The following is a 14,042-nucleotide window of genomic DNA, read 5'->3' as shown; positions in this document are numbered from 1 at the left end:
TTGGAAATTGAATAGTTTGTAAACATTAGTCATTAAATAGTTATATTAATATACGAAGCAAGAATGTGAAATATGAAAATTGTTTAACTATTATAATTGACTTGAAGTGTTTTGTGTGTACTTGGTTTGCAATTATTTTTGTTAGGTGCTTTCAATTTATTTTTTATTTATTTTTCCTATTAAAAAAATCAATCCAACTATTTATTTTTCTCTCTTTAAAAAAATGAAGATTAAAATTATTTTTAATCTTATAGTAATTTTTGTTTCATTTGAATAAAAAAATTGTTTAATAATTAAAACAATTATTTATCTATAATTTATATATAATTTGAATTTTATTTATTTATTTCTAGTGAGATTTAACTTGAATGTGATTTATATTAATGTAAATTAAAATTTAAAAATAAAAATAGAAAAATTGTTTTTAAAAACAAAGTTGATTCTTTTATACAAACAAGTTTTTGTTTTTTGTCTTTAAAAACTATTTTTGAAAACAATTGGCCAAACAATTTTTTTTAAAAAAAAAAAAACTAAAAAAGCCATTTTTTTATTATTTATCTTAAAAATAATTTTTAAAATTAAAAAACACGATCAAACACCTTATTTTGTTTTTATTTTTGGTGTATGGTTGCATAATTTTTCTATTTTTTAAAACTGAATTTCAAGCAAGCTCATAATTATATAATTAAAAATTTGTTTGGTAGTAATTTTGAGAATAGGTTGTAATACTTCTAACTCTTCCACTTCTGAACTCTTTTGTTGAAATCCACACTCAAACCACCCATAAGCTCCAAATCCAAGTCCCAAATGCAGCCACTGCTTCAACCAGGTCTGCTTCATTCTCATTTCATCACTTCCTTTTTCTATTAATTATTTTATGATTTTCCTTTTTGTTTCTTTTGTATGAATCCTAACTGTCTTATTGTTTTCCATGGGCAGAAAATACTTCCATGAGAAATTCTTCCCCAGAAAATTTAAGGTGATAAATTTTCCCCAACCTTGTCTGGTAATATACCCATTTTTTTCCTAATCTTTTGCGTCGAGCTTGGAAACTTCTGTTTCTGTCTTGTGCTCCTAATGATGGGTTTTGGAGTCAAAGTAAGAGACGTAATGATGAATTCCAGATAGTCCATATCTTAAAGTGAGAAAATATCCAAAAAAGAATTTGTTGTGTTGAAAGGGATTGCTTGAGAAATTCAGGATTAGGGAATTATTTTATCTCAGTATGGTTTAGAATTCCAGTTTGGCAAATTCAGGATTCAGGACTGGCTTTGGGTTCAAAATGATTTGGGGTTTCTACTCAGAAACATCCAAAAATTGAACTATTTGACAAATTTGGGGTGTGGGAGCTGTTCCTTTGTTTGTGGGATATTTTTGAATGATTATGGAACTGCTGAACTGTATTACATAAATTCAAATTTTATTTGCTTGATGGGGAATTGGTCTGGGAAAAGATAGCTGATCACATTATCCCACCTTTGATATCAGCTGTTGCTTTGATTCTCAAACTTTTAAATGGAGAAATGACTGTTGTAGAGAAGCATAAAGGGATTGATGTCATGGGATAAGGTTTTGTTGGGTGGACTTGTTTTCCATGGTTTTTCTCCTCTAAAGGTTAGGGGTGAAAGCAACTTATAGCTGATGGTTGTTTTCAGAAATAAGCTGATCATATCATAGCTGACCGATTTCTTCTTTGGTCATCTTGAAGCAATTTTAGTATTTATTTTTCAGTCGGCTACCTTCTATCACTTCTTAGCTATCTAAAAATCCTCACTCATCAGCCTCCCAATAGCAATGAGATGGTGCCCAAAATCTGAAGTGGCTTGAATTCAGTTCAGATCTAAATAGTGGTTTCTGAATGTTGTTAAGTTGTTTATTTTAACATGGCAAAAACATCTAAAATTAGTAATAAGATTTAATTATTATCTTTCTTTTTATAATTGACAATATTTTCAAATATCCCAAAATACCAAAATATATTCCTTCTTATTTTATAAAATTGGAATAAGATATTTGAAAAGTAATAATTTGAAAAAATAATAATAATTTAAAATATTTCCAAATAACAAAAATAAGAAAATTGAATACATTAAACAATGATGGTGATTAATTATGATAGAAGTTAATGTTTCTAACTATATTTGGCTATTATGAAAATGTTAGAAATTTTCTAGCTTAAGTTTCCTTAATTTTTCTCTCTCTTTTTTTCTAGTGGATGTTTAGATAAATGTGAGTTATGTTTTGGAGTTTTAATTGGAGAAATTCTGTGATGATGTTTTATGTCAGTTTTGTTGCATTCTGAGGTGTTGAACTTTGAAAAATTGTATTAGATTCAGTTTTTGTGCAGATTTTATGATTTTAATGTTGTTGTTTTCCCTTTTGAATAAGGAATATAAAAACATTTACGGAGTTTAATTTCTTCGAAAATTAGATGAGTTATGAAACCAAAATAGTGGTTGCATGTGGTTGAATCTCGGTTTTTATTTTAGAACTTTGTGGATTTATTTTATAATTTATCATCCAAATTAAGCAATTCTTATATTTTTAGTTTTGAAAATGAATTTCAAAAGCATAGGCTAATTTATACTTTATGTATATGAGTTTTCACTTTGTATATACTTTTTGTTTTTAAAAACAAAAAGTAGGAAGTGTATCCAAGTAGACACTTATTTATTTTTACTTAAGTTATAAAGTAAGGAGGTGTTTGGTAAAACTTAATTCTTATTACTTAATAACTTAAGTTGACTTTAAGTTAAATTATACTTAAGTTGTTAACTTAAAACTTATTAGTAAATTATTACTTTATGTATCAAGGTTGTTTGATAAAATTAACTTAAAACTTATTTTAAATCATTAAATTAACATGTTTATCCTCATAAGTTAGAATTAGGGCAAAGGAGGTTGAGTAACAGTGGAGATCATGGAGGTAATTAGAGCAAATAGGGGTAAAAAGGTAAAATGAAGATGTGGACTTAAGAATACGTTAATTGTTTGTACTTATTACTTAAAGTTGTTTTTGACTTTAAGTCATACCATTAAGTTATTTCACCAAACATACTTAATTGACTTAATGACTTAAATTAAATCATTAAGTTACTTTAAGTTATTAAGTTAGTTTACCAGACACCCACTTACTCTACATCTTAAATTTAAATATTCTTTAACTTAATTTTGGTCTATTTCATTAAGTATTAAGTTGTTTATTTTTTACTAATGTTTGAATGTTATTAAATATTAAATTGGTTGTTTTTATTAAAATATTGCCGATATTTGTTAAATGAATAGTTATTATTTTTACAAAAATAATTGTTTGTTTCTTATTACTTTATATAATTAAAATAAAGATATTTGAAAACCAATAATTTAAAAAATAGTAATTTAATATACTTCTGAAATTCCAAAATACCACAACTGATTAGTTGTTTTGGTAATTGGGTAGTAACAAAATGTTAGAAATTTTCTGGTGACTTACATATGGTGCATATTTAGACCTATGGATTATTTATGATTGAAATGCATGTTCAATTATTAAAATTAATTCATTAATTTTCAGGTTTTCAATGTATGAAATTAAGACTGCCAAATCCTAACTTTTTATTTTTTATTTTTTTCAAAATTAATTGAAATTGTTGATTCTAGTGGATATTAAGATGAATGTTATGTCTTGGAGTTCAAATTGCATGAAATTTGAATGGTTTGGTTTATTTTTAAGTCAAGGGTTAACAAAAAATTTTAAAAATGAATTTGGTTTTATTTGAAGTAAGAAATCAGGTTTGACTGTGGAAGAAAGCTAAAGGTTTGAAAAGATAAAAGAGAAAAAGTGACCTTTTCTATTATGATAAGTTAAAAAACAATCAGGTCTAAAATGTCTTAAGCCTGAAGCTATTTGCTTTTAAGACTAAAGTCAAAAGGAAAAAAAAAAGAAACAAATCAGGCCTTGGCCTTTATCTGTCTACCCTTAAGTCTATTAACCCTGTAAAACTGCTATAACTTGGGGGGAGGATATTCCATAAATAAGAAAACCCCTTGTTATGTTTCTCACTGAGATTAATTAGGGGCCTTGACTGGGTTTACTAATATGTAAAATGGTTTGACAGGACGGGGAATTAAGTCTTTGAGGCAAGGCACACTGTAAGGTGTTAAAAAGACTGGAAACCTGTCTTATGTCAACACTTTGCATGTTCACAGACGGGCTTCAGTTTGATCAATCTTTACAGGGTATTATTCTGTTAATATGATCCTCCTCTGTACTATAAAATCCAAATGCTCCAAACTACTGAATGCATTTGGTCATGTAAAGAGGAAAAAATACATAAATAAATAAATAATAAAAAGACCAACATCCCTGGTATATTTTTCATACTATTTAACATGATAGATGTGTTCTTCAAGCATTGGTATATGTGCATTTTTAGATTTATTTATGCATCTTCTAACCAGGAGTAAATTTCTTTATGATATTAAAAGTTTTAATTGGTATTCTCATGATCACTTTTTTTTGTGGGGAAAGAATGGAGGAGGCATTACCAAGACCATCTGTTCCATTGTGGGAACAGTTTTCCAACTTTTGGACCAGGGCCTGGGAAACATACAAACGCAAGCCAACCTCGTATTGGGTTCTTCTCATTCTAAGCAGTGGAGCAATGCTTGTGGCATTTCCTGCTTCTAGCATCCTATCTCGTCTCTATTATGACAATGGGGGCAAAAGCAAATGGATTATTTCATGGGTGGCTGTGGCAGGGTGGCCTCTAACTGCTTTAATGTTAGTTCCCACGTACTTATATTTTAAAACCTCGCCTACTCCTCTGAACCTCAAACTTGTTATGTCATACATTGTGTTGGGCTTCTTAAGTGCTGCTGACAACCTCATGTATGCATATGCTTATGCCTACCTCCCTGCATCAACTGCTTCTCTTCTGGCATCATCCTCCCTCGTGTTCTCTGCACTGTTTGGTTATTTTCTTGTGAATAACAAACTCAATGCTGCAACTATAAATGCTATTGTGATCATTACTGCTGCTGTAACAATCATTGCCTTGGATTCAGATTCAGACAGGTATGATAATGTTAGTGATAGCCAATACATTATGGGGTTTATATGGGATATCTTGGGATCTGCCCTCCATGGGCTCATTTTTGCTCTTTCAGAGCTAGTGTTTGTGAAGTTACTGGGGAGAATTTCCTTCCATGTTGTTTTGGAGCAACAGGTCATGGTATCTTTATTCGCCTTCATATTTACCACGATTGGGGTCATTGTGGAGAAGGATTTTCAAGGGATGGCGTCTGAGGCTAGAAGTTTCAAGGGTGGCAAAGCTTCATATTACCTGGTTCTCATCTGGGGTGCCATTACTTTCCAGTTGGGAGTTTTGGGAGGAACTGCTGTGCTTTATTTGTCATCCACTGTGCTAGCTGGTGTTCTCAATGCAATAAGGGTACCACTCACCAGCATTGCAGCTGTTATATTACTGCATGACCCAATGAGCAGCTTCAAGATCCTCTCTCTGATCATTACCTTTTGGGGATTTGGGTACTATATCTATGGCAATTCCGCTGTGAGTAAAGATTCCTTGTCATAGTTGCCAATTGATTTTTATTTTTGCTAATATATGTGTGATATATTTATAGATTGAGGAATTTTATTCATTCTCAGTAGTGCCCATTAGCAGGGCTTACATTTACAACTGTAATATCTTGCTTGTTATTTGATTGCATAGAAAGTTGTACGAGACGGGCAGAAATGTGCACTGGCAAGAACCTTTGAATTAATATATGCATGGCCACTGTTTTAGTCAAGAATTTATTGATTGAAAGTTTCCAGATTTAAGGTTTTCTCATTGTATATACATTGTGACAAACATCTATGATAATACTACAATCCCAACAATGCCATGTCTAGTTTTTCTGAAACAAATGAGGTTGGTTTTATTTGTGCTGTAGGATAAAAATTGTTTCAGGTTTGACATTGTTGGCAAAGGAAGTCTGACTATATGAAATGAGCCAAGGATGTTGGGATTAGTAGAACCAACAATCCACTTTCCATATTCAATCCTCCAACTGGAAAAACATATTACCTTAACACGATAAAACAGTCAACCTAGTGTACAAGATTAATCCACTTAATTGGAACCACAGATCTCAGGTAAAAACAGGTGTATGGTGAAGACACTAATAGCATGGAATGTGGAGTAATGAGTCAGATTTCGCCTCTCTAAAGTAATCTGAACCTCATTGTTTTCATTATTCAAATTGCTGGTATGGAAAAAAATTGGTTTGCATTGGTCTATTGATGAAAAAGTGGGGATGGTCCAACCTGGACTGAGAGCCATCTGCTCTTGGTTTCTTCTCAACAAGGATCAGTTGGGCTCTCTTGTTGTCTGCTTTGTACTGCTTCATTTAGTGGTGGAATGGGCTGGGCAGAGTCTCTGACAATGCATTTTTATTGCACTAAGCATGCCCATTGGTAGCAGTTTGGTTAGGTACTGAACCCCTGTCCTCATAGGGCTTTGATTGAGTTTAGAAAACGCTTTCTTGAAAGCATTTAAGAATACCCAATGCATATATTCTTTTGATTATTTATGCATTCATGTCAAGGAAGTCAAACTTTTGAAGGAGGTTATAAAGCTTGATACTGGTGGAGACTCTTAATTAAAATTAAAATTTAAGGGGTTGTTGGAGAGTTATGTAGACTTGATCATAAGCAATAGGTCAAGCCTTCCACTTGGTTTTTTACTAATTTTGGTTGTTCCCTAGTGAGTTGGTTCATGTACTAAAGACCCATTGGCTCTAGCTCTCGATTGTTGGTGTGTAACAGTTACAGGTGAATAAAAAATATCCAACTTACCAATCAAAAGTGGAAAAGATTCCAAGAATAGGTGGCTTGAAATTGAGAATAAAATAAAATAAAGTCTGCAATTTGTTGTGTGATCTGGGTAGGAAATTCAGGAAAATTAGATGATTAGGACTTGGTTAAATCAATAAACACAATGGACTAAGTATACAGCTAATCATTTGATGGTTTTAATTCGACTGCTCACTGAAGGAATTCAGGTTGAATACCATTATTCTAAGCAAAAATCTTCCTGGACACTCTGCATGGTGGCCATTGACAGAGGGGAAAACCTGTGTCGCACCAGACTTCACCAGTTCAATTGAGTGAATCAGGATTATGAAAACCACTAGCACCAATCTACTTTCAAAGAGGATGCATGATAACCCTGTTTGCCCCAAAAGACGTGTAATGAATAAACATCAACCATTTTTTGTATTTTGCTTCATGCTGCACTTGCCCAAATCTAGCAAATATAGCAGATGCTGGTACTTGAAAGAGAAATGAGTACAGTAGGAACGGCATAGATCAAAGACATTGCCAGATTACCTTTTAGAATTGGCATCAAAACATTATCATTTTTCTTTTTGGGGTAAAATAGTATGTTCCATGGAAAGTAAGCTTATCAGCATAAGATCTTTGTCCAACCCAAACAAACAGAAAATCCTGAAAGAAAAGGAAAAGGAAAAAGAAGTCCTAAGCATGTGAACTTGAGGCTTAGTAAAAGACCAAATGCATTGACACACATGCAAAAGCAAATATTCGGCTAAGATATTCCCTAGAATGGCTGACTGAGAATCTTTTTGTCTTTTTTATCAGAAACAGACGATGTGTTTGTATTAATAAAAGTAGAAGCCGAAGAAGAGGATGAGACATCCTTCCCACAAAATACAAAACACGACCAAAGACAGACTGGACTCCACTATACAAGGAGAACTGTACCCACATAAGCAGAATGGCTGACTGAGAATCTTATGAATCATTTGTATAATTGTTTTTCCCCCACTCAATTTGTGTGGCACAATTAAGGAAATGCCTACCAGAAATTTGTGGTTCTACATAGTATAATCATGATACAATAATTTTTACAAGTAATCCATTCAGCAGGAAACAAGGCTAAGCAAAGCTATGGTGGAACCAAAGATTCTAACTTTCCAGCAATATCCGAGAGTGGAAAGGATTATAACAATGAAAAATGACAAACATAATCCAATATTATGGAGTTAAAGACTATATTATATAAATTTCACCCAGCGGTAAATGCAAGGTTCCTTTGTTTGGGGATCAGCAGCTCCTGTTTTCCCTTCATATCCCCTCCACATGCCAGAAAACAAGTTTTAATTACACAACTAAACGAGAATCATAATAGAAGTCTGTTGCACACACATAGTCGATAAAACCCCTCTTTTAACTACATGAAAGACGATGTTTGGTTTTTAGCTATAGCTATTGCCACAGCCATATATTTAATTTTTAGGACCAATGTCCTTAAGGGCACAGATCTGCTCCTCTCCCATTGCAGACATGACAGTCACCACAAGGTCTTTCCCATCAGCGAACCCATCTTTAATCTATATACAAGAAAGCATACAAAGATATTTAATCAGTATGAAATGCATAATCTATCAAGATGGCAACAAAAAGAGTCCAATAAAAGGCAACCTGGCTGAGCAGATTGTCATCGGTGGGAAGCCTCAGATCATCCTTGGTGTTTCCATTTTCAGTTAAAAGACTCACCTAAAAGAAATCAAAATCTATTTAGTTTAGATCACAAGATAATATTTCAATTCCACAAAGGCCAGTTTGGCTAGCAGAACAGTCATACTGAGTATACTTGAGTGTACACACAATCTAATCCAGATAGTATGGCAGAAACCAGGGAACCTTTAGGCCTCGCACAATTCAAATGCAGAAAACATGCTAAAGGCACACTTCAGTATTAACTGGTGAGAAAACTTACAAAACCATCTTCAGAAATATCAATCAGCTGATAGTCAGTACGATTAACATGGGGAACCTGAGAAAACAAGAATTGAAAAAACCAACTGATCAATGATCCAATCAATTTAAATGGGATTGCCATCCAACTTGAGTGGAATTACAAAGTCCCATCTCCTGGAAAAATGGAAGAACAGTATTCTAAAGACAGTGCAATAAAATAAAATAGTATACATCACAGTTATGGGATGAAGGAACAATATCTTCAAGTTTCTTCCCATTAAATATGTCAATTCCCACGAAATGGCACTTGGCATGTCCATGCTTGCCTGTTTTTGAGGTGGAAACCTCTACAACCTATTTGGAAAACACAAACCAAAGTGAGGAGCTCGTAAATTGTGAATATCAGAAGCCAGACAATCTCTGAGCGTACCACACCAAATGTACCAAAAAATAGAGGAAAAAGAGTATAAAATCCTAGAAAAAAAAATTAATTACAGCAAAAATAAGAGTGGTAGCTCATTTGGCCATCATTTCATATATAATGTTGGTATGTCAGGACATTGTCTGGAACACAACATGGGGAGTTCTAAATACCCTTGCAAAGAAGCTATACAAAAAGGCTGTCCCCATGTTTCAAAACTCTCCTGAGAGACGGTTTCTACAAATTAATTTAAGGAGATAATATCTTATCAAGAGCAACAATTGAAGGAGATTTAATGTCTCCATTTTTTTTTTCCTTCACTTCAGAAAGTGGATAATTACTTTCTTTTTTTTTTAATTTCCCTTCATTCTCTCCTACTCCTTCAACTGGTGGATTAGCAAGGCCACATTATCATCCAGTCTGATCACAACTGAAGACCTTAATGTCACATGCTTTCCTGAGCCTAAGAGTGCGAGTTTGAGAAAAATAGTATATCTTGTTGGTAAGTACTATGTTAAGTTTATCCAAAGGGCAAGCTAATTGCCTTGCTTTGATCTCTCCTCTTCATTCAGCACTATTATGGGATACTTCCTTACAAACTACACCACTTTGTCATGATGAAAATCGAAATTCCACCACATCTGTTAGGTTTAAGTATGAAAAGAAAGAAAGCACCATTTGATCACACATTCTGGTCAAAATTCAGAATGGCTCAGGTTAACATAATTTGATGAGAGAGAGAGAGAGAAAAAGACAAAATTAGAAGGCATGTGACACATGATGCATGATCTACAAAAGTTCAAATTCAAGAAGAGCTCATATGTATATTATTTATGATAATTGGATCTCAGGAACCCATATTTATCACACCCAACCCATAAATTTAAAATTAAGCAATTCAATTAGGGCCAACACCATCATAGAAAGGGTCATTCACTACACAAAAGAAATTAGAAAAGCCCCACATTTTCGGCTTCAGGCAATACCCCGGGTGTGGTGATATGTCTTTACCCATTAAAACCCCCTGAAAGAAGATGCAAAACATCAAGCCAGGTGCATCAAGTTAAGTTGACATTTTTAGGCGGTCATTCTCAATCATGAACTCTGCTTCCATATGATCAATCTGGGATTTTCCATTAAGCTCACAGGCATGCTCAACTATGGATAACAACAGTGTCAGTACAAAGACTCCCATACAGGACATTTAATTTCTAAAAGAAATATCCATATAAAAAAATCTTCAAAAAAGCACAAATTATATCAATTAAAATATATTTAATTTCCTCTTATTTGAAAAAAAATATATATATTATTTTCATTCACACCAATTAATAAATCTCCAGACACCCTCATGCAATTATTTAATTGAACTCACAACCAGCAAAAGAAATACAGCTACAAATTACCCAAATCAACATAACATCACAGAACCATAAAGATCTGAGAGATATAATACAAACCCACATAAATTCATACATCAGCACCCAAAAAATTTAAAAGAAAAGCAGAAAAAAACAAAAATTAAATAATTTAAAAAAAAAAAGGAAAAAGGAAAAAGGAAAAAGGAAAAGAAGACCTTGCAAGGCCTGGCCTTGATGACGATGTAGCCATTCTTGCGAATTGCACCAGCTTGCTGAGGATATGTCTTTGAAGCCCCAGCATCAGCCTTGGAGTCGAAGTGATGTTCCTCGTCAGACATGTCTCTAACTTTCCCTCTCTAACTTTCTCTCTCTAGAATGAATTAAAGAAGAGGAAGACTTCTCTGAACAAAGATTACTGCCTTTTATTAGGGTGCGTTTGGATCCACTTCCTCCCTCTATTCTCTCTCTAGGGCTACACCTACCCTCAAGTTCCTTATCCTCCAGTTTCCTCCTCATTATATTTCATGCAAAAAAAAAAAAATAATAAATAAATATATATATATAAAGTAGAATAATTGAACATAATGAAAAAAAAAAGTGAAGTATATATATATTTAAAGTTAATAAAATATTTTTTTATAATATTTTAAGTTTATTTAAATTATTTAACTTTATTATATAAAAATTAAATAATTAAAAAATATATAATTTTTTTACTAATTTTAATCATATTTAATTTCTTTCATAATTTTTATGAAAAATCAAATATGAAAAAAAAAATTTAATGTCCTTTTTTCTTTCCTTAATATCGGGAATCAAATATAACCTATATATTATAAAATCTTTTTTTGTGATTATATTTCTTGATATTTCAATTGTTCTATATTATTAGAAAATATTTTTTATTTTTTACTTTTATCAATATTAAATAATAGATAAAAAGGTAAGGACATATAAAATTATTTAAAAAAATATAAATATTAAAATGTCTTTCCTATTTTAAATTTAAAAAATTTATTAATAATTTTTTAAAATATAAGATAAGTACTGAAAAAAAAAAAAAAAGAAAGACAGACAGAGACGAGAATGATCCAACATATAAATATAATCCAACGTGGATTTTCTTTCTTTTATTTATTATTATTTTTTTAAAATGGCTGCTTGCAAGTTACAAAATGGTGATGGAGGTGACAGATTTTGGACCATCAGTCCCTCCCCCCCACCCTTGGTCTGAAAGCCTCACATATTCTCCTCTAAAATGATGCAGTGGGGAATCAGAATTGGATGCCTCTTTATAGATCCAATCATAACATTTATTCTAACAACCAATTTTTATTTTTATTTTTGGGTTTTCAATTATTTAGCTACTTGAAGTATAAGAAAAAAAAATCCCCCAAAAAATAATATTACATTTAAGCTTCTTTTATTATTATTATTCTAACACTAATGAAGACCAATTTAAATTCCGTTTGATAATGATTTTAAGAAATATTTCTAATTTTTTTAGTATTTGAAAATTTTTATCTTTTAAGTATTAAAAATATAAAAATATTTCTTAAAATGACTGTCAAATAAACTTTTAGAACTTGTTTGATAGTAATTTTAGGAAATGTTTCTAATATTTTTAACACTTAAAATTTTTTATTATTTATATGTTAAAAAGATTAAAAACATTTTCTAAAATTATTACTAAACGCATTTTAAGAGCTCATTTGATAATGATTTTAGGAAACACTTTCAACATTTTTAATACTTAAAAAATTTTAACATTCAAGTATTAAAAATGTCATAAACATTTTATAGAATCATTATCAAATACACTCTTAATTTATCGGTCTTCATCTAAAATATGTCATAATGCTACTTAGGTTTTCCTTTCAATAGGTCAAAAGAAGGTTTAAAATCAAAAAGAAAAAAAAATTGTTACATAAACATTTCACTTAATTATTCTAAAAATAGTTATCAGTCATGAGAAGTTATATAGTGATAAATTATACAGAAATAGTGTCAAAATAGGGAGAAATCTCATAGAAATAAAGCAGAAAAAGCATGTTGCATGTGAAACAAATCAAACAATAGCCAACAACAAATATAGAAATCCCATGGAGTGGAATGATGTGATATTTTTGGGGGCCCAAAGTAGTGGACTTGGCAAGTGGAACCCAATCACAGATATTGGTAAGCACTAGAGGCCCAAGCCGGGCCCATTTCCCAAGAATCCCTCAAGATAAGAGGATCAAGTTGTGATCACCTGCCCTCATCCACCGTGGATTTGTCTACAATCTACAAGAAGAGACATTCATAGCCGCTCATCAACCAACATTTTAATCTTACGCTTCCCAATTTTTGGGTGTTCGAGTTGATCATTTAAAAATGTAGGTTTAATCAAAGTAATCCGAACATATTAAAGATATCATCAATCATTTTTATTACTAGCTTTCAAGTCTCATTTGTTTATTGCTCGGTCTCGCTTGTTTATACCCTTATCCAATAGCCTAAATTTAATGACATCAAGATTCATCAGTTGATACGTAATCGATACCTTATTATTTTTCATTATTAGATTTCAACAAAAAAATATATATAATAAATTAGTGGTGAAATGATAACAACATGGTCATAGTTATGATTTCCACCAACCCTACCATAAGAATTGGGGTCAAAGCATTTGGGTACAATAATTTCTTATACTTGATCACTCACTCATGATGTTGGAATTCAAAGGGGTTGTGTTGAATGAGGATTTTCTTTCCTTCTTTTTCCAGGCCAGCCAAGCATGCTGTCAAAAAGAAGCCACATGAATGCTTCCCCACCAAAGAAATAAAAATGTCCCATGGTTCCCTTCATAAATTATCCAAGAAAAAAGATGCTCATCTTTGTCAGATTAATTTAAGAGACCTAAAAGTACATGGACCTTTGGTGCCCAGTTGAGGGAGATACAGGGAGACCTGATTCCATATTGGCATTTTCATTTTTTCAAACTCTGAAAGTCAGTGACTTTCAATCAACTTGCTCAACTACCAAACCAATCAATCCACCACCCATTTGAAAATTTTCATTCATGATCATGGCATACACAGTTTTTCTCCAAGTGGGTGATTTTAATTTTATTAGTAGGCACCAGGCATTGGTTGTACTTTCAACTTTGAAGCCCAGAGTAGGAAAGTAAAATCTGATGGTATAGGCTATAGTGCAGAAAAATATGCACAAGCCTGAGTTTGACAAGGAAAGCAGTAAAGAGAGGGCAGAATTATCTGAGAATAGCCTATGAATGAATGGTCCAGAGGTGGTCCATGGTTTCACTGCAATTGCCATGGTGCTCACAATCAACACCAGGTCCACAGCATATCTGTCTATTTCTGTAAACACCCTTAAGAAGATTACGTAAGCCTTACATACAAGGGGTGCCTATCAAGAAGCATATTTCTCTGAGAGAGAAACCAAAACCATTCCTACCAACATATGCATTTTTGCTTACTTTTGCCACCACATG

At 32.2% G+C, this 14,042-nt stretch overlaps 2 protein-coding genes across 3 annotated transcripts; one reads left to right on the top strand and one right to left on the bottom strand.

Annotated features, from left to right (window-relative positions):
- The first annotated feature begins 735 nt into the window (after window positions 1-735).
- LOC117924492 (probable purine permease 5) lies at window positions 736-5,793 on the top strand. Of its 2 annotated transcripts, XM_034843118.1 has the most exons (4): window positions 784-829; window positions 940-979; window positions 4,098-4,218; window positions 4,511-5,793. In XM_034843118.1, exon 4 carries the CDS (start codon window positions 4,512-4,514, stop codon window positions 5,574-5,576), a length of 1,065 nt encoding a protein of 354 aa, XP_034699009.1. In that variant the 5' UTR covers window positions 784-829; window positions 940-979; window positions 4,098-4,218; window position 4,511; the 3' UTR covers window positions 5,577-5,793. The 2 variants fall into 2 exon arrangements, with proteins under 2 accessions (XP_034699008.1, XP_034699009.1); XM_034843117.1 differs by lacking the exon at window positions 4,098-4,218 and having other exon boundaries at window positions 736-829.
- A 2,115-nt stretch (window positions 5,794-7,908) lies between these two features.
- LOC117925617 (eukaryotic translation initiation factor 5A-like) lies at window positions 7,909-10,981 on the bottom strand. Its single transcript, XM_034844681.1, has 5 exons — window positions 10,765-10,981; window positions 8,999-9,121; window positions 8,787-8,843; window positions 8,489-8,563; window positions 7,909-8,397 (listed from the first exon to the last, which is right to left on the bottom strand). Exons 1-5 carry the CDS (start codon window positions 10,885-10,887, stop codon window positions 8,293-8,295), a joined length of 483 nt encoding a protein of 160 aa, XP_034700572.1. The 5' UTR covers window positions 10,888-10,981; the 3' UTR covers window positions 7,909-8,292.
- Between the last annotated feature and the right edge of the window lie 3,061 nt (window positions 10,982-14,042).

The sequence above is a fragment of the Vitis riparia genome, chromosome 11, assembly GCF_004353265.1.
Source record: "Vitis riparia cultivar Riparia Gloire de Montpellier isolate 1030 chromosome 11, EGFV_Vit.rip_1.0, whole genome shotgun sequence".
Taxonomy (NCBI): Eukaryota; Viridiplantae; Streptophyta; class Magnoliopsida; order Vitales; family Vitaceae; genus Vitis; species Vitis riparia.
Note: the sequence above shows the minus strand (reverse complement) of the source record. Positions and strands in the feature narration are given on the sequence as shown.

Bases quoted from the DNA above. Each gene is read 5' to 3' on its own strand.
- LOC117925617 (XM_034844681.1), bottom strand. From the start codon at position 10,887: ATGTCTGACGAGGAACATCACTTCGACTCCAAGGCTGATGCTGGGGCT. The intron at 9,122-10,764 runs GTCTTCTTTTCC...TTTTCCAAATAG, and splicing joins TCAAGGCCAGGCCTTGCAAG to GTTGTAGAGGTTTCCACCTC. The intron at 8,564-8,786 runs GTAAGTTTTCTC...GATTTCTTTTAG, and splicing joins ATATTTCTGAAGATGGTTTT to GTGAGTCTTTTAACTGAAAA.
- LOC117924492 (XM_034843117.1), top strand. From the start codon at position 808: ATGCAGCCACTGCTTCAACCAG. The intron at 830-939 runs GTCTGCTTCATT...TTCCATGGGCAG, and splicing joins GCAGCCACTGCTTCAACCAG to AAAATACTTCCATGAGAAAT. The intron at 980-4,510 runs GTGATAAATTTT...TTGTGGGGAAAG, and splicing joins TCTTCCCCAGAAAATTTAAG to AATGGAGGAGGCATTACCAA.